Genomic DNA, 22,844 nt, shown 5'->3' with positions numbered 1-22,844 from the left:
GCAGAGGCGATTCCCATAATGAAACACCTTACACTGTTATTAAAGAACCGGGGTTTACATTACAGTTTTTCTCATTCGTTTTGGCTCAATTCTCAAATGAGAATTTTTTTTTTTTTGTACATAAGAAACATATCCAGGGTTGACTGGTGAAAAAACACCTAAACATTTTGACCAGTACGGCTCACACGAGGACAAAACAACTTTTCATTTTGGTGACATTGGCCACAGTTTAGAGAATGTTAAAATCGTTTCAAAAAATGAGCCAAAGCGATTGAGAAAAACTGTAGGTAACCCAAAGTTCATCTAAGTCCTTCCTCTGCACTGAAAACGACGCAATAAAACATTTGCAAATCATGATACATTTGCACATGCAGATCATACCTTCCATTCTGTAGACATGCTAATATACTGTAGCTGGCAGCTACAGTGTGTGTGTGTGTGTACAGTACTGAATAGTGTCTAGTAACCATTTGACTGTGCTATCTTAATAGACTGGAAGGTATGATTTGCATGTGGATTTGCAAATGTGCTATCGTGTTATTTCCAATGAAGATGAATTAACCTTTACTCCTCTATACCTATAATAGGTAAAAAATTTTCAAATCATACCTAAATGATCTGCTATTATTAAATCAAAAGTGGGAGGAGCATGAGATGAAGAGACATAAAAGAGGAGCAGAACTGAACATTTGTCACAGAGTTTAGTTATTTAACCTTTTTATTCTAATTCACACAGAATTGCTACGGAGTGACCATGGCTGAGTACAAGCTGGAAGTGACGACAGGTAACATGACAAATGCAGGAACATTTGACCATGTATACGCAACGTTAATTGGAACTGGAGGGAAGAGTGAGCGAACTGAGTTGGACAACTACGGTGTAGATTTTAAAGCTGGGATGGTAAGTTGAATCCAATTGTTGATCATTGTTCAATAAACAAGTCTCGGATGAAGTCTACGACAATATACTTACAGTTTTTTTTGTGCATGCATACAGTTTTTAAGTCAAGATATTATTCTACCGCACTTATTTTACTCTACTGCAATTATGACTAAATGTTCTATACTTAAAGGACCTAAGTCAATAAGATCTGTTTCCACTGCAATTTTAGCCAAATTAAGACAAGAGATGCACATCTGAGCAAACCCACAAATAACCCCACCCACACACACATATATATATACTGTGTATATACTGTATGTATGCAGTTCATACTTTGTCACAGGTGTAAGGTATAATGTATCTTAACCCTTTTATTCCAGACGGGGACCTACACCATGAAAAGCAGTATGTCTCTGGGGAAACTTCTGCTGGTCAATGTGGAGAAAGATCCTTTTTTTTATTTCTCAGAAGATGAGTGGTTCTGCTCCAAAATAGTGGTGACGACTCCAGAAGGAGATGTCATTCTTTTCCCCTGTCACAGATGGATCTCCAGGGGAGAACGGGTGGAGCTGAGAGGAGGGAGAGGTCCGCTTCAAATTCACAAAATAATTACAAAATTATAGGATGCCACTTCTCAGAGTTTTTGGCCAATCATTTTGTTAGTTATGTCACTTAAAATTGTATTTACTTTTTCTGTGTAAGCCATGAAGGGTTTTGAGGACGACCATCCCCTGTTGATTGACAACCGGAAAAAAGAACTGATACTTAAAAATAACTTGTACCAGTAAGTTTTCATGTGTGCAGTATGTCTAAAGTTTGTCTCAGAATCTTATCACAACAAACCTTAATGTGATTTTCCTTTTCTTTTTTAGATGGGAGATTACTGATCAAAAGCTACCACACCGCAGTCATTTCAAACATATAACTGAGCTCCCAGCTGAAGTCTGCTTCTCTGTGTCCAAAATTATGGAACTGATTTATAATAAAAAACTTAGGTGAGCCAGTGATTCCAATATAATCTATGCCTTACATGTATTTGTAAGGCAAAAGGCTATTTTTTCTATTTTGAAGCATTAATATCACTATATTGTTTAATTGTCTGCATTTCGTTTCCCCCTTTCTTATTTTAGTTCAGCTGAACTCATGTTTAAGGGGCTGGTTGGATCTACTGAAGAATGGGAAAGCATTGAGGCCATCAAAAACATCTTCTGGTTCAAAAAGACCACAATGTCAGGTAGAGTTTTAGTTTTGCTATTTAACTCACCTCAACACTGTCATTGTTATTGTTTCAAAGCCTGACTAGACTGTGGGTATAAGCCTGCCATTGGCTGTGCTTTTCATGCGGTATTCTCCTCCCATTCCGCTTTCTCCATTATCTATTTTGCAAATCCTGGGCTTAGTGCCGCCCAAGATGATTGTGATTGGTTTAAAGAAATCGGAACAAGCTAGAGCATTGTTCCCCTATACCAAAATGATAATGTGTAGAGCCAGACCTTTCTTTAGCACTGACACAGCGCTGTGGAGATAGGTCTGGCTATACAAGACAATAGTTTCATAATAACAGGTGACTATGCATACAAGAAGACATGTAAAAGTGCTGATATGAATACATAAACTAAACAAAGCGGCCAATGCCCTCAGTAGAATTAAGAAAAAAACATTGAAATAAATATTAGATGCTGAAATTTGTTATGGGTTCAATACATCAGTAATGGGTTCAATACTAAAGGAGTGCTCACTAACAGAAATCGCTGAGCTAAGCACTGTGCAGAAACTGTACCTACTACAGGGAACATGGCTTACTTCTGGCCTTAAAGCTGCATAGATCAATATTTTTGTATTAGCAAATTAAATGACTGTGTGTACTGTGTCAGAGCACATGTTGTTAGAACAACATGGGTAAAATAGGGCTCTATTAAATATGTAGAAATAACTTAACATTAGATTAGATGTTGTTCCTGTAAACAATGTTTAAAACCTTTGAGGAACAAATCAACAATCTTGTTTTTAGTTGAATGACCAAGATCATTATGTTGTACTTGAAACCCGAAGAAATAGAAATTTTAGATATTAGATGTTATATTTGCCAATTGCTATTCTTCCAGAGTATGTTTCACAGCACTGGAAGGAAGATGACTTTTATGGATCCCAGTTTCTGAATGGAGTCAACCCTAATGTGATCAAGCGCTGCTCAGCGCTTCCCCCAAACTTTCCAGTCACCGAGGAGATGGTGAAGCCGTTCCTGGAAAAGGGAAGCTCTCTGAGGAGGGAAATGGAGGTATGAAAGAAGAGTGGCTTTAAATGGGAGATAATCTTTGCTTTGGGAGACGATTTGTAGGTTTGAATTTAGGGTTTACTTGTACAGGAGTGAAAACCCTTGAATATTTCCAGGTTACTGTACAAGTCTGTGCTACCTCTTGATGTCTGCCACACACCTTTTCGCTATCTTTCCTTCCCATATAGAAAGGCAATATATTCCTCTGTGACTTCAAGAGGATGGATGGATTGCCCACTAATGTACATGATGGTGAACCTCTTCACGTGACTGCTGGTCTCTGTTTGTTCTACATGAACCCAGAGAAAAAACTGATGCCAATTGCAATACAGGTATATCACTGACATAGCAAATGAGTGACAGTATTCATAATGCATATGGAAAGTTGTAAAATCATTGGTATCTCAAATGTTTTCCGGAAACACATTCAGAAAGCTTGCTCTGTCCGGTGGGCGGTGCTTGGTTTTGATTCGACTGTTTTCAACATGGCGGCTGGGTCACACATTTCTCATTTTACAGCTAAACAGAACACTACAAGATGTTTCTGAAAACATTTGAGGCAAGAAATAGGCATTATAGTGATCGTGGTGAAAACTTGCAAATGCCATTAAGAGTGCTAGGAGAAGGCGAAGGAACATGATTTTTTTCACAGATTATCTGTCTCATGTACTACTGTCAGGATATAGTGACAGTTTTATAAAATAACTTATCATATTTGGTGAAAGTTTCCGACTGCAGCTTTAAAGCACACTTCACTCCACATTTATGTTTGAAAAAGTGACAGTGAATGACCATAAAAGAACGTAACATGATGGAAAACTACTTGTTTGTATTCCACAATATGCTGCTTTACAGCAGCCATGTTTATTGTAATGACTGTTGTGTATATCAAGCAAAAAAATGTCTTTATTGAATTCACAGTCCAGCATCTTAAAATCCAGCCTGATTTATGTCACAGACAAAATTTCCCACCTGTGTATAAGCACCATCAAGTACATGTTAAGTAAAATACTGTGAAGCAATGTTTAGCATTTTTACATGCTTTTGCATCACTTACTGCATGAGGACAGAACAGAGCGAGAAAGGTGCTTCTCCCAAAAAGTTTTATGGTGTGAACTAATCATCAGTTTTCAATTGCATTTAAAGTGAATCATTGAATTGTAAAATAGAAAACATAAAATGTGTTTTTTTTTCTCACATTCCAGTTGAACCAGCAACCTTCTGAGCAGAACCCCATCTATCTGCCCAGTGACTCGGAGACGGACTGGCTGCTAGCCAAGATGTTTATCAAAAATGCAGATAACATGTATCATCAGTCAGTCGCTCACTTAATGAACACTCACTGTTTGGCAGAAGTCTTTACTGTCGCCACTCTCCGCAGCTTCCCTGTCATTCATCCCCTCTATAAGGTATAGTTACACAGTTACAATCAAAGAGCAGAGGCCTGTATTACGAAGCGAGTTCAACATACCCAGGGTATCTTCTCATTATCTGGCTTAACTAACCCTAACAAACGAGATCCCGCCAAGCGATCCTACAGTGGTGGTTATCAACTCACTAAGTCAACCCAGGGTTTCTCTATCTGACTATGAGCGCGTTCACATAAAAGGGGCAGTGTTTGCAGCATATGACCAATCACAAACATGGACAAATCTACTGTCAGCAGAGCGGCAAAGGAAGAGCAAACTATAATATTAGACAAATACGAAGAAGTTAAACACATAATCCATGCTGAAAAAAAACCATTTGAAGCTGCCAAATGCTGGCAAAAGAAAAAATTGTCAATGTGTGAATGTGTAAATTAACAAATTTATCAATTTAACGGAATACTAGCTTTCAGACTACACTGGGTGACTAGGTTACATTTATCACATTATGGCACTTAACATAGCTGTGGTGTGTATGACTATTTCAGCCTTCTTTCAGCTGCGTCCCCGTCTCCGACGGTGTGAAACAGACTTGCGAGCAAGTAAAAAAATAAATATAAAAACATAATTCAAAGCGGTAAGCACCCACAGCATACAGCCAGCTGTCCTTCCTGCATTTGTCAGTTTAAAATGTGTTGTTTTTAGTCTGGATTATGGTTTAAACATACATCACTTCATGTACTTCATTTTTGTGTAATATTATCATACGATCTGCGCACCGAGCTTTGATCGGTCAGTAGGCGGTGCTTTTATACGAGTTGATCTCTTATCTGGAGCACTAACCTGCTCCGGATTAGGTTAGGTGTTCAGCATAAATTATCATGGCAATCGACCCTGGTAAGAAGTGAACCACTGTTGTTGGACTGAAAACGCAGGGTTAATCCCGAAGTTACCTCGCTAACCCCAAATCCTGCTTCGTAGTAGCGGCCTCAGGTGCTTGTTTGATGATCTGAACCTAATTTTTTTAGCACACTTTTTCATGACTTTATTTTATGTTGTCTGAAATGAGAAATAAGAAGCCGAAACACATATGTTTGGCTTTGTAACCATCAGTTGTGATTATTATTTTTACTTTTTTTTTTTTTATGTTTAATTTGTTGAGGGTTTGTTTAGTTCCAGCCAACTTTGACGATGGAGACACACTCAGGGTGTTGTTCCTGTTATTTGCTGATTGTTTATTAGAAATGTTTATGTTCTTTGGCTTTGGTGCTGACACTTTTTTTTATAGATTGTACTATGAATTTGATATTCTACCCTCTCTTTTTATACAGCTGCTGATCTCTCATTTCCGTGACACTCTCCAAATAAATACTATGTCCCGTATATCTATTTTTGGACCTGGAGGGATGTTGAGTAAAGTATGGATCTTTAACATGTTCATACTGTTGATACCACATCTACCTTCAATATTTCTGTTTTTTGAGATCCATAAACTAGTCTGATCCTTATTACTTGTGTACTATTGATTAATAGAGTTCACTTGGACTCAAAGGGATGACAGAGCTCATGAGAAGGGCTCACATTGAAACAACCTACAGCTCCCTCTGTCTGCCAGAGAACATCACTGCACGAGGACTGGAGTCTATCCCCAACTTCTACTACAGAGACGATGGCCTGAAGCTGTGGAACATCACCAACAGGTTAGGCCGTTGCAGAGTGACAGAGTATTGAGAATAAAGCTCAAAATGTTGCCTTGACATTTTTACAAGCAAATTATTCTGTGCTCACCAGCTTTGTGAAGGCAGTAGTGGAGTACTATTATCCTTCAGACAGTGAGGTGCGTAAAGACACTGAGTTGCAGGAATGGATCAGTGAAATATTCACACATGGCTTCTTAGGAAACAAAGCCTCAGGTATTTACACAATGTTCTGTCATTTGTAATATATATATATTAGGGCTGTCAAAGTTACATGTTAATGCAAAATTTGTTTTAAGGCCACTAATTGCTTTAATTATTTCAATGCAAATAGTGAATGCCAAAGATGAACTGATAATGATTGTGCTGCCAACAGGGATTCCAGCAGGCTTTCATACTGTGGAGGAGGTGATCAAATTCATCACCATGGTGATCTTCACAGTGACGGCTCAACATGCTGCAGTAAACAGTGGGCAGGTTAGGCAATGAATAAATTTGAAAATAGAAAACTTCTTGAAGTTTAAACAAAACTTCAAATGTATGGAACAAGCAGCAGATCTGGAATTTTAAAGTGATGGACAGAATACATTTCTGATATAGATTTATATTCTGTTTTATGTAATACTTAATATTATATCCATTTCTATATAGTGATTTTAAATTAAAGCTGGGCCCACAACCCCACAACAATAGCAAAAATAGTAAAGATCCCCTCAAGACATGTTTTAAGACATACAGTAAAAGTACTCTCTCTTGACAAAATATTTGTGCAGAGTAACTGTCTCCCCCAAGAAGAATAATAGCATCAGTTGTTTCAACAAGTGCCCCAGAAGGACATATGTTCACGTTCAAATGACAAAGCCCTACCGGCGGCCGTATTAATTATGACAGGAGCAAAGGACGAAGAAAGGTGACTCCTTTATAGAGCAACAAAATCTGCACAGAGAGGAGGTCGGGGTGGATGGATGGGTCAACTAAACATTGGACTTTACCACGAGAGACAGCTGTTAATTTCCCCGTTTCAAACTGACAGTCAATATGTTTTTTTTGTAAAGCATGACCACAATCATTTGATAACCTTAACCACATGTTTATTATTGCAGCTATGATGACGGAGGTTCCCTAACCTTAACACGGTTTAACATTTTAACCAAAATTTCGATGTGTCGTTCTAGAGAGCATGGACCAACGACATATTTTGTCATTTATTTTGAAGGAGTTGTGTATCTGAAAAAAAAGTGTTTCAAGTGGCAAGCATTAAAGATCTACACAAGAGCACAAGTGAGCAGCCGAATGTTAATTATACAGCTTTTATACTTCCGTTCAAACAAGTTTCATAAGCACGTCTTTCCTAGAACATGTGGCAAATAGGAACTCTATGTTCTTTACATCTAGCTCAATAAGTGGTTAAACAAGTTGGGGAGGGTGAGTCGTACTTGTCCTTGCACGCTCACTCTCCTGTCTTAGCAACTTCATAGGTTATGCGACCGCAGACAGCTGTCAACTTGTCATGCAGTTTTATGCTAATTGGATACATTCACACACACATTCTCTGAATAAGGAAGGTACAGTCTGCTATGGGTTCATTACCATGTGTAGAAACTTATCTTCTTGCAGCTTATAAGCACACAAGCATTTCATACAATAATTTCCATTACACACTGAACAGGTAATCGTGTGTGTGTTTGTGTGTGCTGGAGGTTTCAAGTTTCCACGTCACACGTGTGTAAGTTGCATATTGGACAATGATTATCTACCAAAATAGTTGTGATGTCACAAAATTATGCATCTTAAACTCAGATTTAAGAAGATCGCTGAGAAACTTAAAAAAAAAAAACTTTCTAGTGTCAATCTAATCATTCTGTACAGTGAAGGTCAAACATCCCAGTGAAGTAACAATAAGAAAAACACATGAGTGAAGGGGGGATTTAACAATTACAAAAATAACTGGTAATACATATATAAATGTCTTTCATAATTTAGTTTGACTACTACTCCTGGGTGCCCAATGCCTCTCTCCTGCTGCGCAAACCTCCTCCAACCACTAAGGGGCAGTCAAGCATGAAGACAATTTTGGAAACCCTCCCTGATGTTGGAGAGACAGCATCATTTGTGACAATGGTTTGGATACTTTCAGACAATTACACTGACCAGGTACGTTTGGTGATGATCAATGCTCATTATAACCCATGTACATTGTTAAAGTGCTTTAAAAAGACATTGTACCAAACAAAATACAGTGTCAGTCTCATTTACTGTTTCGTTTTGTCTTTGTGGCAGGTTCCCTTGGGCACATACTCTGAAGACCGATTCGATGAGCCTGCCACTAAGCAGATGATTAAGGAATTTCAAGCACAGTTGTCCTGCCTCAGTGAAGCAATTTCAACAAGAAACTTGCAGCTTGAAGTACCCTACACATACCTGAACCCTACTGAGATAGAGAACAGTATAGCTATTTAACACTAGTAAGCCTGATAAAGCCATTTTATCTGTCTGCATTAGTCAATAATTCCAATACATTTTTAACACCTGTCTTGCATGCTGGGTTGTGTGTTAAACTCTGGATGACTATATTCTAGGCTGATTCATGTTAAGTGGGCCTATGATAGGGTATCTGTATCTTTTGTGTGAATTATGTATTACATAGACATATGTTGACAAATAACTTAAATGAGCAGTTTGGGTAGCAAATGTTTAATCTTGGACTCATGATATGTCCAAAACAGCAAATATCTGCTGATCACTGATGAAATAATGTGATGAAATATAATTGTTTGGTACTCCTTAAAATATTACAGGAAATCATCTTGATCTGATAAAATGATCTCACATGAAATGTGGCATCTCAGCATTTATATGCCAGCAAGACCAAGAGTATGGTAGCATATTTTCTGCCCGCTAGTACGGCGACTGTTAGAGGCTGTGAAATTAACAGAAATTTGTTATACATATGATGTGTATTCAGTTTCCTTTTACTTTCTAATTATGTCAGTACAGAACAGTGTATATGGTGATGTATGACTGCTTATGTTCTTGTGCAGGGGCAAGCTTCACTAGTATGAACTTAAAAATATCTTATCTGTCACTACTTTCAGTGCTTGTAGCTTGTCCCAATATAAGCCACAAAATGAGACTGACTGAGTCAAAATTGCATACCAACGTACTGCGTACTATATACTCAATCCGTATGTACTGCATACTGCATACTAAATAAACGATAAAGTATTTCATTACCAGCAGACTACTCAAGATTAAGCATACTTAATCAATACGACTTCTCTGCATCAGGACTGTATCGATCATGACTGATCATTACCCGTCCAGGCTACTGTTGAATGAAAATTGTTTATCCCAAATGTTTACCTCTTCCACTCAATGTAATATGTTCCAGTATTATTTATAAGGCAAATTAAAAATATTAAATATTTAAGTGTTCAATATTTTTTTCACCAATACATTATACATGTGAGCTCCTGCACTTTTCACATTTGTACACGCTCTGTTGCTGGCTGGTGCCAGAACCATCTGACTCGCAGTCCGCCAATGGACAGAGCCGCAATGGATTTTGGAATGATTGAGTATGTCCAGTAAGCTCATGTCGCATACTGAGAAATTCTTACTAATGTAGTATACATCTGGGCATTTCTTGCGTGCACAAAATCCACATACTATGCAGTTGGAACACACTCAATTGTCTGTCTTATACTTAATAGTATGTTAGTATGGGATTTCAAGCAGAACCTCACACTTTAAGAGAAAACCAGAGACAAAACACCCAGCAGTAGCTAGTAGAAAGCATGGTAGTCAGTTAGAGTAGAACCAGAAAAACACCTTTTTCAAATCATCTCCATGCTCCCTGGTGCTTGTCCAACAAGAACAGGTACCTAAAAATAACAAACCAGTTCCTACTGGTATTTAAATGTAGGTACAGTCAAAGATTACAAGACTATGGGGAGCAATTGAATTTTAGAGTTAAGGAGAATTAAATTATACCTTTTTTTGTTAATACTGGGTATCTGTAGGGTACAGTACTGGGAAACAAAACTGAAGTTTGGGGAAATGGTATTAACAACACTGCTGCATCAACAATCTTCTGAGCAGAATCCCATCTCTCTGCCGAGTTACCTGGAGACGGACTGGCTGCTGGCCAAGATATTTTTTAGAAATGCAGATTTCTAAACATCAGGCGATCTATCACCAGTCCACATTTATGTTGTCTGAGAACAGTCTGTACAGCTGCTGATCCCACACCTCCATTACACTATTTTTGCACATTTCTTAATATTCAGTTAATCCAATTACAGCGTACACTAGGAGATAAAGAAGGAGTAGCTGAACAGTTGATATTTGCATATAGTATTTAACGTTGGGCTTAAGCACAGTGCAAACAGACAGCATTCCTGATGATTGTCAGCTCACTGCTGTATAGTCTGAGCTCTACACTATAAGGTAAAGAAGGAGTAGCTGTATGTTGAGTGTATATGACACTTGAACATAATTTAAACTTGTGAGTGTTAGCACATTGTAAACACACCTTTGTGCTGTCTGTCAGCTCAGTGTCCGTGTCTCAGATCCTGTTTCCTGTGTACCTTACCTAAAGAAGGAGTAGCTGAACAGTTGATATTTGCATATAGTATTTAACGTTGGGCTTAAGCACAGTGCAAACAGACAGCATTCCTGATGATTATCAGCTCACCTCGACTTCACTGACTCTAAGCACAGGAGCGCCACAGGGCTGTGTTCTCAGCCCCCTCCTGTACTCCTTCTACACCCACGACTGTGTGGCAACAAGAGCTTCAAGCACCATCGTGAAGTTTGCGGACGACACGGCAGTTGTGGGGTTGATCTCCCATGGCGACGAGACGGCTTACAGGGAGGAGGTGACCACCCTGGAACAGTGGTGTCAGAACAACCACCTCTCCCTGAACATCTCAAAGACCAAGGTCATCATGGATTACAGGAGGGGGGGTTGCACTCAGCCCCCAGTCACCATCAACGGCACAGCGGTGGAGAGGGTGGACACCTTTAAATACCTGGGTGTCAACATCCATAAGGACTTGACATGGGCCACCCACTCGTCGCCTCCTTCTTTACTCTGCACTCTGCACCTGTCAACAATCAACCTAATCAACCCACAGTACAAGAACACCAGTTTTCCTGCCAGTCCTTGCCAGATTGTTCTACCTACCATGTGGTATATTCTCGGCCACTCTGTACCATTTGTTACCAGAGTAATTATTGTGCTTTTGCCTCGTGCTTCCTGCATTAACGTTGTGTTCTCCTGTGCTCTTGGATTCTAGTGCCAGCCTCCCATTGAGCCATCCTCATGCCGCCTCAGCTCATTCCTCCAGCCACTCCACCCTGCTCCGCAGCCTGCCTGTCCCCTGCCTTCTCCAGCGCCCTCACCACCTTTATTATAATAAATCCACCTGACTTTCAACCACCATCCAGCTGTGTCTGTGTCTGCTTCTGGGTCCTAAACAACAGCCCTCACAGTAGCTATATGTTGAGTGTATATGACACTTGAACATAATTTGAACTTGTGGGTGTTAGGACATTCTAAACACATCTTTGTGCTGTCTGTCAGCTCAGTGTCCGTGTCTCAGATCCTGTTTCTATACCTTGTTAATTCGGTTCAGACTTGCTACCCATATCAGTAAGCCTATGTATTTTCATTTTCGCCAGTAAATCACCCAACCCTTCCTGTCTGCCTGGACTATCTGCATATAGGTCCTTCACTAGTCGCCTCGCACTCACACCCCTGACAGTCTATCACTTTGTGTTTTTTATTGCGTACCAAGTGACTATTACATGAATGATTCATCATACATTAATGATATTCACCAAGGTTTTTTTTTTACTCAGAATTTAAAGGTGTTTTTTGGCCTGGGGCCAAAATCTGTGGTTTTAGTCAAGTGTATTTATATAGCCCATTTCATACGACAGGATTTACATACAAAAAACAGGAGATAAAATAAACATATAAGAATGTATTATCATTATTATATTATTACTATCATTAAAAAATAAATAATTATAATACAAATTCTAAAATATACGTTTTACTCACTAACCACACACTTAAATCTAACTATAAGCTGGTGGAAAAACGAGATGTGTTTTAAGTCTGCTTTTAGAAGAAGACACTGTTGTAGCAGACAGCAGTTCATGTGGTAGAGAATTCCTGAGAGTAGAACCATAATGACTGGTTGTGTACAACTGCTGCTCCAACCCATCACCCTCTACAGCTACAAGCTGTTAAAAACCAGAAACACAACATATTTAGTTCTGAGTGACATCGTATCTTATGTAATGTACAGTAGTAACAAAACGGTTGAGGTCAGGGTGGAGGGGCTTAGCAGAGAAAGACACAGAGAGCAAGAACACACCACAGAAAGCGAAAACCTGGACCTGCAGGAGAGTAAAAACAGCCTCTGTCTGAGGTATAGGTAAAATCTTTACTCATCTTTCCCCATGGTATGACAGTTGATGATCGAAACACTTTACTTGTCACAATGTATGCAGGATAATACAAGACAAAGTTAAGTGTTAAGCTTTTTGGATGACTGTGGACGAATATTTGGAGTTAAATGAATTATTTGCAAATTTTTTAAAACGTTGTGTGAAATAAGAAGTCAATACGTAGACTGTGTCATTATTGTTTTCTTTTGCATTTTGAGTATCAGAGCATTCACTCTGCAATTTAGAGATCTAAATTTGTTTCTTTTTCTAGATAGTTTCCACAGAGTGACTATGACTGAATACAAGCTAGAGGTGACAACAGGTGACAAGCAATATGCAGGAACATGGGACCACATATATGTCACCTTATTTGGAACTGAAGGACAAAGTGAGCGAACTGAGCTGGACAACTTTGGCACCGACTTTACAACTGGGACAGTAAGTTGAATCCAGTTGAACATTGCTCATATAGTGATTCTCAGACTAGGCCTGGGACATGTAATGGCTTTTGTTTATGCATACAGTACATACAGTATATGCTGGGATAACTTGTCTCTATGACTAATTAAGAGTACAATACATTCACCTTTATTTAATTTACTACACTTAAGTATACATAACAAATAGCATCATCTTGTGGCAGTCTAGTGAGCACTTCACATTTTAGTTTATAATTCAAGGGCTGTGAGGCACACGAGCAAATTTCCAGAGTTTGTTCTACACATATCTATTGGACATAACACAGTTTTATGGACACTCTTTCAACAAATTTGATCCTCTCTTTTCTAAATTTAGTATATAAAATATATGGATGAGTTGAAGTTTATATATGGTTTTTCATATAGTAAGCCTTGCTTATTTGATGAGTTGTCAAATTATTCTTCAAGGTGTGGCCCATCTGACTTTAACCACCGTAACTCTTATACAGACTGTGCAACTGCAACCAAAATGAAATGACAGGTGCATATACAAACACTATCTAATGGCAATTCACATTTATGGTGCTACAGTCACATTATACATTTAAATTCAGTTTTTAAAGTCAGAGTATAGCTCATCTGAAAAAAGCCACTGTTATAAAAATCTAAATATTACCAGACAGGATTTATAAATTCTATAAAAAAAATCAGGGCTTTCACCAGCCAGTTGGCATGATTTTCTATCTCTGTATGTACTTTAATGTGGATCCAGGTTTCTACATTTTTTATATTAAAATAACAATTTTAGAGGACTGTTGAGTCTTGGCAGACGTATGTACTCTTTAAATGCTTGCCTATGTCATGTTCTATTAAATATTTTGGTGTTAAATGTGTATATACTACACGTAGCCTACGTGTTCGTCTGTATTATATTGTTATTGTGAGTTTATTTGTATTTTTTTCCTTCATAAGCTGTTTGAGTTGACCATATGAAAGCCTTTACTTGACTGTCTGAAAACACCATTGTAAAGAACAAATGTTCCACATACTTTGCTCTTATTCCAAGACAGGGAACTACACCGTGAAAACCAATTTGTCCCTGGGGAAACTTCTGCTGGTCAAAGTGGAGAAAGATCCTTTTTTGTTTCTCCCAGAAGATGAGTGGTACTTCTCCAAAATAGTGGTGACGACTCCAGAGGGAGATGTCATTCTCTTCCCCTGTTACAGATGGATCTCCAGGGGAGAACTGGTGGAGCTGAGAGGAGGGAGAGGTCTGCCTCAAATTCCCAAAACAATTAATATATAGATAATTAATATTAATTTATAGATATCACTTGTTTTCACAGTTTTTTTTTGACAATTTTGTTATGTGCATTATGTTCTTTTCATGTCTCAGCCATGAAGGTTTTTGAGGAGGAACATCCCCTGTTGATTGACCACCGGGAAAAACAGCTGACACTTAAAAAGAGCTTATACCAGTAAGTTTTCCTGTGAGCAGTACAGTATGTACTAGGAACCAAGAGCTGCTGTTATGGTCTCAGAAGTTCATCTGGAGAAATGTTGATTGCTTTACAGTAATTTTTTCTTTTCTTTTATTTAGATGGAAGATTTTGGCTGAAGGACTACCCCACATCAACCATTTCAATAATGGGTCTGAGCTCCCAGCTGAAATCCACTTCTCTAAGTCCAAATTAACTGAAAAAGATAACACAACAATGATAATGTGGGTATATACGATGGACACAACCGAGTTCCAATATAGTCATATTCTCTATGTCTTGAGGCAAAAAGTAAATGCTTCAAAAGTGAAGTTTGAAGCATTAATATCGGTTTACTGTTTAATCCTGTATTGTGTTTACCCATTTCTTTACCCTGTCTTACTTCAGTGGTATTGAACTCAAGCTTAAGGGGCTGATTGGATCTACTGAAAAATGGGAAAGCATCGACGACCTGAAAAAAATCTTCTGGTGGAAAAAGACAACAATGTCAGGTAGATTTTTTTTTCCCATTTTCTAGTTCTGCAGAGCAACTCTGCACACAACAATATCATTGTCATAGTTTCATGACAACATTATTCACTGAAATTATAGTTTGTTCTACAATACTGCCTGATACTAAAATTATGTTTTAGTATGGCAGCACTTTAAAGGGGAACACCACCTAAATTAAGAATTCCAATATTTTATTTCCATGGCCTTAGAAAGTTCAATATTTTTTAAGATGAGCTACTCTCTCTCAAAGCCAGAAATAAGAGAAGCAGATTTGATTTATTTTCAACTTTTTTCTTCAGCTCTTGAATCAGTCGCACTCTCGGTGGCTGACATTTGTCATTATGGGATGATGTAAAACCAAGAAACACTTCTAATAATACAATATTTTAAAAAAGGATATATTTGGTTAAATATTTGTTGTATAATTATGATTATGCATTTAACTTGAAATGTGTTCTTTTTTTTAAAAAAAACAGTTCAATAATTAAAAAAACAACACTAGCCCTGTGTGATGGCACCATTCCAACATCTATTCTGTCAGTTCTGACTGCACTCTACTGTATCTCACACGAAGACACGATGTAATCTATAAAAATGTGTTTAACAATGCTGAATTACATTATAAAGGATGTTGTTCCTGTTGGGTAAAACAATTTATACAAAGTAAAATCCTTCCAGGAACAAACCAACAAACTTGTTTTTTAAATGACGGGGATCATCTAAAAATTTAAACATTAAATATTATATTATATATTTGCCAATTGCTATTCTTCCAGAGTATGTTACAGAGCACTGGAAGGAAGATGACTTTTATGGATATCAGTTTCTGAATGGAGTCAACCCTAATGTGATCAAGTGCTGCTCAGAGCTTCCCCAAAACTTTCCAGTCACAGAGGAGATGGTGAAGCCGTTCCTGGCAGAGGGAAGCTCTCTGAGGGAGGAAATGGAGGTATGAAAGAATAGTGGCTTTAAATAGGAGATAATCTTTGCTTTGGGAGACGATTTGTGATTTTATCATCCCTATATCATATTACCTCGATTTATTACAAATCCGTGATACCTCTTGACGTCGTAAACACTTCTTTCTTCTGTCTTTCCCTCCCATACAGAGAGGGAATATTTTCCTCTATGACCAGAAGAGGATGGATGGAATACCCCCTAGAGTCAATGATGGTGAACCTCTGCACGTGACTGCTGGTCTCTGTTTGCTCTACTTGAACCCAGAAAACAAACTGATGCCAATTGCAATACAGGTATTTAACTGATACAGCAAATCACTGACAGTATTCATACTGTACAAACTTCAGTAAAATCACTGGTTTAGTCACATAATCACATTACATTCCACAGTATTAGTATGTTTTCAGAAGTCCTGTTGCACTATTTGAACATATAAAAATTAAAAATGTTTTTATCACATTCCAGTTGCATCAACAACCTTCTGAGCAGAACCCCATCTATCTGCCCAGTGACTCAGAGACTGACTGGCTCCTAGTCAAGATGTTTATGAAAAATGCAGATACCATGGATCATCAAGCAGTCCATCACCTCCTGAACACTCACTTTCTGGCAGAGGTCTATGCAGTTGCCGCTCTCCGCAGCTTCTCTGTGATTCATCCCCTCTACAAGGTATGATTACACATCAGAGGTCATAGTGCTGGTGCACATTTTTTCTATCTATTCCCTTGATCTGAACTGGTGATCTGACTTTTTATTAATCAGTTTTTCAGGTATATTTTGTGGCGTTTTATGACTTTATTTGGGAGTCGACAGAGCAGACTGGAAATGAGGGAAAGAAGAGATGAGGAAGCCAAGAAATAAATGTTCCCCTGTCAACACCCATAACTTTGTACCTTTACTTATATTTCATGTTGATCTCAACATAGTCACATAAACATGGCAATTTCAAAGAAATCTACTTCTAATGAATAATGCATAGATATATAGATAAATAAAAATGAGTAATAAGCAATAAAGAAGAAAAAAAGGTGGTGAGGGTTATAGGCACATGTAGAGTAGAGGCCCAGCACAAGACTCACATCAGTGCCTTAGTGTATATTGCATGTTATTTGTTCCATCTCAATCCCACACTTTTTCAGATTCATATATGGTATCAGTTTTTTCTCAACTAATTTGTAGTAAAGTTAATGGTTATTGGGTCATTAGACAGTATCTAAAGAAGTCTAGCTTTGGAAGCATGAAAACATTTACTTGTTCACAGGACTTGAGTTTGCCAATGTTGTGTTTTGATGTTATGTTAGTTAACTCCACAATCTGACCATTTTTAAACCCCACATCTATTATGTAAAGTTGCCCTTGTGATATACAGTCATTCAGACTATACAAGAAATTTGCTTTGCAGAGCTACTCATATGATTCTCTAAATTTTTACAGTGAACATCGTCCCTCCCCCATTTGAGTATCTTTTTGAGACATGTCTAGAAAAAACAGCACATTGAGAGGCATCACACAGAGGCTCTTTTCCCTTTTAAGCCATTGTGTATGTTTTTAATCCAATCCCACAGGAAGTGCACCAGGGTTTGATGCAAATGTTTGTAGTAGCCAAACGGTGGTAGTACAACTTCCATGTCCGCCACGTGACGTCCCAAAAATACTTTTTCCCATAGAATTACATTGGGAAAGAGACGTCCGTAACTCAGCGAGTAATTTTTTTTAAAGTAAATCAACTCCCAAGTACAAACACTTGAATAGCCCTTTGTTAGGTCCTAAAAGTTGTAAAATCCACTAATAACCAAATCCAGAGTTATTTCCCTTCCTCCATTCATGAGTGAACCCCAGACCGCGGCTGGAGCGAGGGCTGGAGCGAGGGCTGGAGCGAGGGCTGGGAGGGGGGTTAAAGGAAACACTACTGCGCCTGCTCTATGGGCCCCATGGATACAGAAGATCGCCGGATGATCCGGGTACTTTATCAATCGGTAGTCGAGCCATTTTGGCTTCATGCGCCACTGAGCAACTGTCATAGAAATGAACAGGAGCCCACCTCCAAAGCTGTATCCAGTTCTTTATACATCGATGGTATAATCCTTAATCCATGTTAGCAAAGGTCTTAATAGTGCAATACTAAATTGGGGAGTTCAAACCGACTATTCTATTTAGATAACCGTAGTATTATATCCTAAATAAGATCTTTACTAAGAATGTGGTATTGTTTTCCATTGATGGTGATGCCCCTCTGACAATGACTTTTCACTCAGTTTTCTGCTTGTTAGCTTTTGAAGTGTCAGTTAACTTGTTGCAGAACAAGAACTTTGTATCCATCAGGGTTTACTCTTGTAAAAGAAACACTTGAAGAAAACCTGTTTTTAGTCTTTGTTTGCTTATTGCTTCCTTTGGTCATCAACACACCCAGGATGTGCTGTCTGTTGTTTGTTCATATAAGCATCTTACTTTGACTTTTAAGATTCTTCCCTCTGTCTATACAGCTGCTGTTTCCACACTTCCGGTACACTCTGTTCGTAAACACCGGAGGCCGCATAGCTCTTTTGGGACCTGATGGGGTTTTTACTAAAGTATGGCTCTTTAAAATACATATTTCTGAATATTCAGACTATTTCAATTATATTGCGCCACTGCAAAACTAAGTTTTAGCCTTTGATTCTTTTAACTTCAAGAAATGTGTCTGATGGTAAATATTTATGCATTATTGATTTATAGAGTTCACTTGGAAATGACGGACTGACAGAGCTCATGAGAAGGGCTCACTCTGAAACGACTTACAGCTCCCTCTGTCTGCCAGAGAACATCACTGCACGAGGACTGGAGTCTATCCCCAACTTCTACTACAGAGACGATGGCCTGAAGCTGTGGAACATCATCAACAGGTTATCTTTAAATAAATATTGCAACTGTCCGAACTGATTTTACAAATAACAGCTTAGAGTCTGTCTTTTTCACATACAACAATTTAAAATCAAATTATTCTGTGTCCACCAGCTTTGTGAAGGCAGTAGTGGAGTACTATTATCCCTCAGACAGTGAGGTGTGTAAAGACACAGAGCTACAGGATTGGATCAGTGAGATATTCACACATGGCTTCTTAGGAAACAAAGCCTCAGGTATTGAAGTCATTCATAAACACACATACTGTATATATACACTGTAGTCATAAATTATTAATTATTATGAATTACTGGGAAAAAAAATGTTAATGATTGTGCTGCCTACAGGGATTCCAGCAGGCTTTCATACAGTGGAGGAAGTGATCAAGTTCATCACCATGGTGATCTTCACAGCGACGGCTCAACATGCTGCAGTAAACAATGGGCAGGTAAATAGTTGGCACAATGGAATATGTATTGATGTTTGATCAAGTATAAGTTTGTTTTTACACGTTAAATGTGTGGAAAATTTGACAGATCTGCTTCATCACATATTTCTTTTAGCTGAGCATTATGGTGCAAAGGTTGCATTTCCTATGTAGGTTTACACACCTTTTTCTGTAATGTTTAACATTAGAATAAGTTTATTGAATTAATTTTCTATCAAAGCTGATACATATTGAAACCTTTTTCCATTACTTAGTTTGACTACTCCTCCTGGATGCCCAATGCCCCGCTCCTGCTGCACAAACCTCCTCCAACCACTAAGGGGCAGTCAAGCATGAAGACAATTTTGGAGGCCCTCCCAGATGCTGGAGAGACAGCAATATTTGTGGCATTGCTTTGGGTACTTTCAAACAACTACACTGACGAGGTAAGTGTGGTGATGATCAACGCTCATTATAACCCATCCACATTTTTAGAGTGCTTCAAAAGATGTGTACCAAAAAAAATACAGTGTCAGTCTGATTTAATGTTTTGTCATTGTGGCAGGTTCCCTTGGGCACATACCCCGAAGACCGATTCGATGAGCCTGCCCCTAAGCAGATGATTGAGAAATTTCAAGCACAGTTGTCCTGCCTCACTGAAGAAATTACTACAAGAAACTTGCAGCTTGAAGTACCCTACACATACCTGAACCCTACTGAGGTAGAGAACAGTGTAACTATTTAACTAAGCCTGATAAAGCCATTTTTATCTGTCAGCATTAGTCAATAATACCAACACCTGTCTTGCATGCTGGGTTGTGTGTTAAACTCTGGACGACTATATTCTAGGCTGATTCATGTTAAGTGGGCCTGTGGTAGGGTATCTGTATCTTTGTGTGAATTATGTATTACAAAGACATATGGTGACAAATAACTTAAATTAGCAGTTTGGGTAGCAAATGTTTAATCTTGGACTAAAGATATGTCCAAAACAGCAAACATCTGCTGATCAGTGATGACATAATGTGATGAAATATAATTGTTTGGTACTCCTTATAATAATACAGGAAATCGTCTTGACCTGATAAAAAGGTCAAAGCTTCACCAGTATGAACCTTTAACTATCTAAGCTATTCATTTGCATATTTTGCAGTCTAAATTGGAATTGGAATTGGAAGGGCCAATATTGCCAATTATGAGAGCTATTGTAGAAATGAAAGTGGAATTGCAATTGAACAAAAAGATTGGATTTGAAGAAAAACTAACAGGTACCCCTCTCTCGAGATGCGATTATTTTTTTTCTCTTTTTGCCTTATGAGTGGACCATCTTATACCAGGGAACTACACCTAAAAAAATTATTGACATCATTATTTGTTTGTTTTAGTTTTGTTTGTTGCTGCTCTTGCTTTTCTATTTACACCTGTTACATATAACTTGCTTGTGTAGGCCATCACTTCTAAACAATATCAGATAGGTGAATGTGGGAAAGGGGTGATGGGAAGGGAGGGATGCATAGTACATTTGTGAGTTGTATTCATTATGTTTGTATTGATATGCTATAACACTGCCCTGTGTAATGATTATTGTCATCGCTAAGTGAAAATCAATAAACATATTGATTAAAAAAGAGAGGGGTAAAAGTCAACATAACTTGAGCAAGAGTAAAAAAATATGTAACTGGAAAAGTGCACTCAGTAGAGTGCAGATCTCTGGACAGGAACAATTCCCAATCCCAAGCAGAAACAAGATTCCAAACGGAAGCAGATGTTGATCACTTGCAGCTCCTCCCAGCCGGTCAAGAGGAGTGAGGAGTCAGCAGTCAATGACGGTATAAATCAGTCAATAAAACAGGTTTTTAGGGTGTCCCGGTAGCTCACCTGGTAGAGCAGGCACCCATATACCAAGGCTGAGTCCTTACCACAGCTGACTGGGTTCGAATCCGACCCGCGGCCCTTTGCTGCATGTCTATCAAAAAAAGCCCTAAAATAATCTTTACAAAAATGATTCACAAGGTTTTTTTAAGCAGTGTGAATCACCGCAACCCTGGGAGGTCCTTGAGCATAAACAGTCATAAATGAGCACAAAAATATTAGGCTGATGGGTACAGTAGCATGCGAGATCAGCCATGGATAGACAGAAGGATGCACACACTCACTTACGCATGCACACACAACATGAATGAACACATACTGTAATCTCCTCCCAGTTTTATGCTTGGCGGAGAAAATGAGTGAAAACACTACTTTAGTTATTCAGGTTACTTCACCAGTAATTCTACTCAGAATAATGTTCTGAACTAAGGAAAAAATCCTGTGAACATGTCATTACAGTAACATGTAATCAGACAATACACAGTGTGATACTTCTAGTTTTAATGCAATGATTGTTAAACCAAGAGTGATGGGAATTTATTAAAGATTTACTCTCCCCCAGATATTGTAGGCATTTAGTTAACCTCCAAGCATGAAATTAGGAACATTTTAGCCGATAAACTTTACAAAGCCATGTTGTGTCTCAGCAATTCTTTGAATCACAAGTGAAGCTTAAAACAGATTCAACGAGTGATCAGCAGAGATGTACGTCCATGACTGGCCAGACTCTGAGGGACAATTAAAGGACCGTCTGCAAATGTACCAGCCATTTGCAGTCAACATGATGAAGAGGTTAAAGCAATTGCACTGACAGAACTGTGTGCTGCATCACAGGAATTGTGCTCCGGTCAAGTCTACCAAAGGTAAGCCAGGCAAGGTTTATTAAGTACTTGAGGGCAAGTGCAAACAAGTTCAATTAAAGTTGAGGTAGGCAGTTTTGTTTTTTGCATCATTGGGCAAAAATTGCACAATAGCCTTTCAACATATTGTAATTCAAGTGATACCCCAGGGTAGATGGTTTCTGGAAAAGGCAAAAAACCTCCAGCTCTCTCCTCTCCTCTCTCTGTCCTAAGCCCCTCCAATCAGATGAACATTGTGATCCCGATGCCGTTGTATAGCGGTTTTCTTTGCAAACTTGTGGGACTGTAAATTCCTTTGAGATGACATACTGTGATTCTAAGTTCTAGCCTCTCTCTCTCTCGTTTTGATAAGTCTCTCTTCTTTTTTTCGGTGGCTTCGCAGTGTAGGCAGTTGCTGCCAATGATGGAATAGTGCATGATCATCTGCATTTGCAGAACAACCGTGGATGGATATTAATACTATAAGGCACAGAAGGAGTAGCTGTACGTTGGGTTTATGACAGTTGAATGTAACTTAAATTTAAACTTGTGGGTGTTGGCCTGTTTCTCAGCTCAGTGTGACGGTGTGCTAACTTTAAAAGGAAGAATTGAAGTGATTTTCCCAAAAAATAATGTATACACTCATACAAAAATAATCCCCCTCAAATCAACATGTATGACCCAGTGTGTGGGGATGTCTGTATCTGCAGGGACCCTGTATGACCCTGCCCTTTAGTATACCTGTCTCCATGCCAGTTTCCTATAGACCCTC

At 38.5% G+C, this 22,844-nt stretch overlaps 2 protein-coding genes across 3 annotated transcripts; both read left to right on the top strand.

Annotated features, from left to right (window-relative positions):
- The first annotated feature begins 663 nt into the window (after positions 1-663).
- On the top strand, positions 664-9,266 carry LOC119477118 (hydroperoxide isomerase ALOXE3-like). The gene is made up of 14 exons (XM_037750994.1): positions 664-901; positions 1,264-1,468; positions 1,586-1,667; positions 1,756-1,878; positions 2,014-2,117; positions 2,989-3,161; positions 3,347-3,490; positions 4,364-4,567; positions 5,857-5,943; positions 6,059-6,225; positions 6,317-6,438; positions 6,599-6,699; positions 8,206-8,376; positions 8,503-9,266. Exons 1-14 carry the CDS (start codon positions 755-757, stop codon positions 8,680-8,682), a joined length of 2,010 nt encoding a protein of 669 aa, XP_037606922.1. The 5' UTR covers positions 664-754; the 3' UTR covers positions 8,683-9,266.
- A 3,694-nt stretch (positions 9,267-12,960) lies between these two features.
- On the top strand, positions 12,961-22,819 carry LOC119477117 (hydroperoxide isomerase ALOXE3-like). 2 transcript variants are annotated; one of them, XR_005204176.1, is made up of 16 exons: positions 12,961-13,122; positions 14,170-14,374; positions 14,500-14,581; positions 14,704-14,826; positions 14,990-15,093; positions 15,871-16,043; positions 16,204-16,347; positions 16,520-16,723; positions 18,538-18,624; positions 18,770-18,936; positions 19,049-19,170; positions 19,282-19,382; positions 19,637-19,807; positions 19,927-20,162; positions 20,747-20,750; positions 22,809-22,819. XR_005204176.1 is itself a non-coding variant. In XM_037750993.1 (14 exons), the coding sequence occupies exons 1-14, from the start codon at positions 12,976-12,978 to the stop codon at positions 20,104-20,106; spliced, it is 2,010 nt and encodes a 669-aa protein (XP_037606921.1). In that variant the 5' UTR covers positions 12,961-12,975; the 3' UTR covers positions 20,107-20,991. The 2 variants fall into 2 exon arrangements, 1 of the variants encoding a protein (XP_037606921.1); XM_037750993.1 differs by lacking the exon at positions 22,809-22,819 and having other exon boundaries at positions 19,927-20,991.
- The last annotated feature ends 25 nt before the right edge of the window (positions 22,820-22,844 follow it).

The sequence above is a fragment of the Sebastes umbrosus genome, chromosome 18, assembly GCF_015220745.1.
Source record: "Sebastes umbrosus isolate fSebUmb1 chromosome 18, fSebUmb1.pri, whole genome shotgun sequence".
Classification (NCBI taxonomy): Eukaryota; Metazoa; Chordata; class Actinopteri; order Perciformes; family Sebastidae; genus Sebastes; species Sebastes umbrosus.
This window is presented reverse-complemented; position numbering and strand designations above follow the sequence as displayed.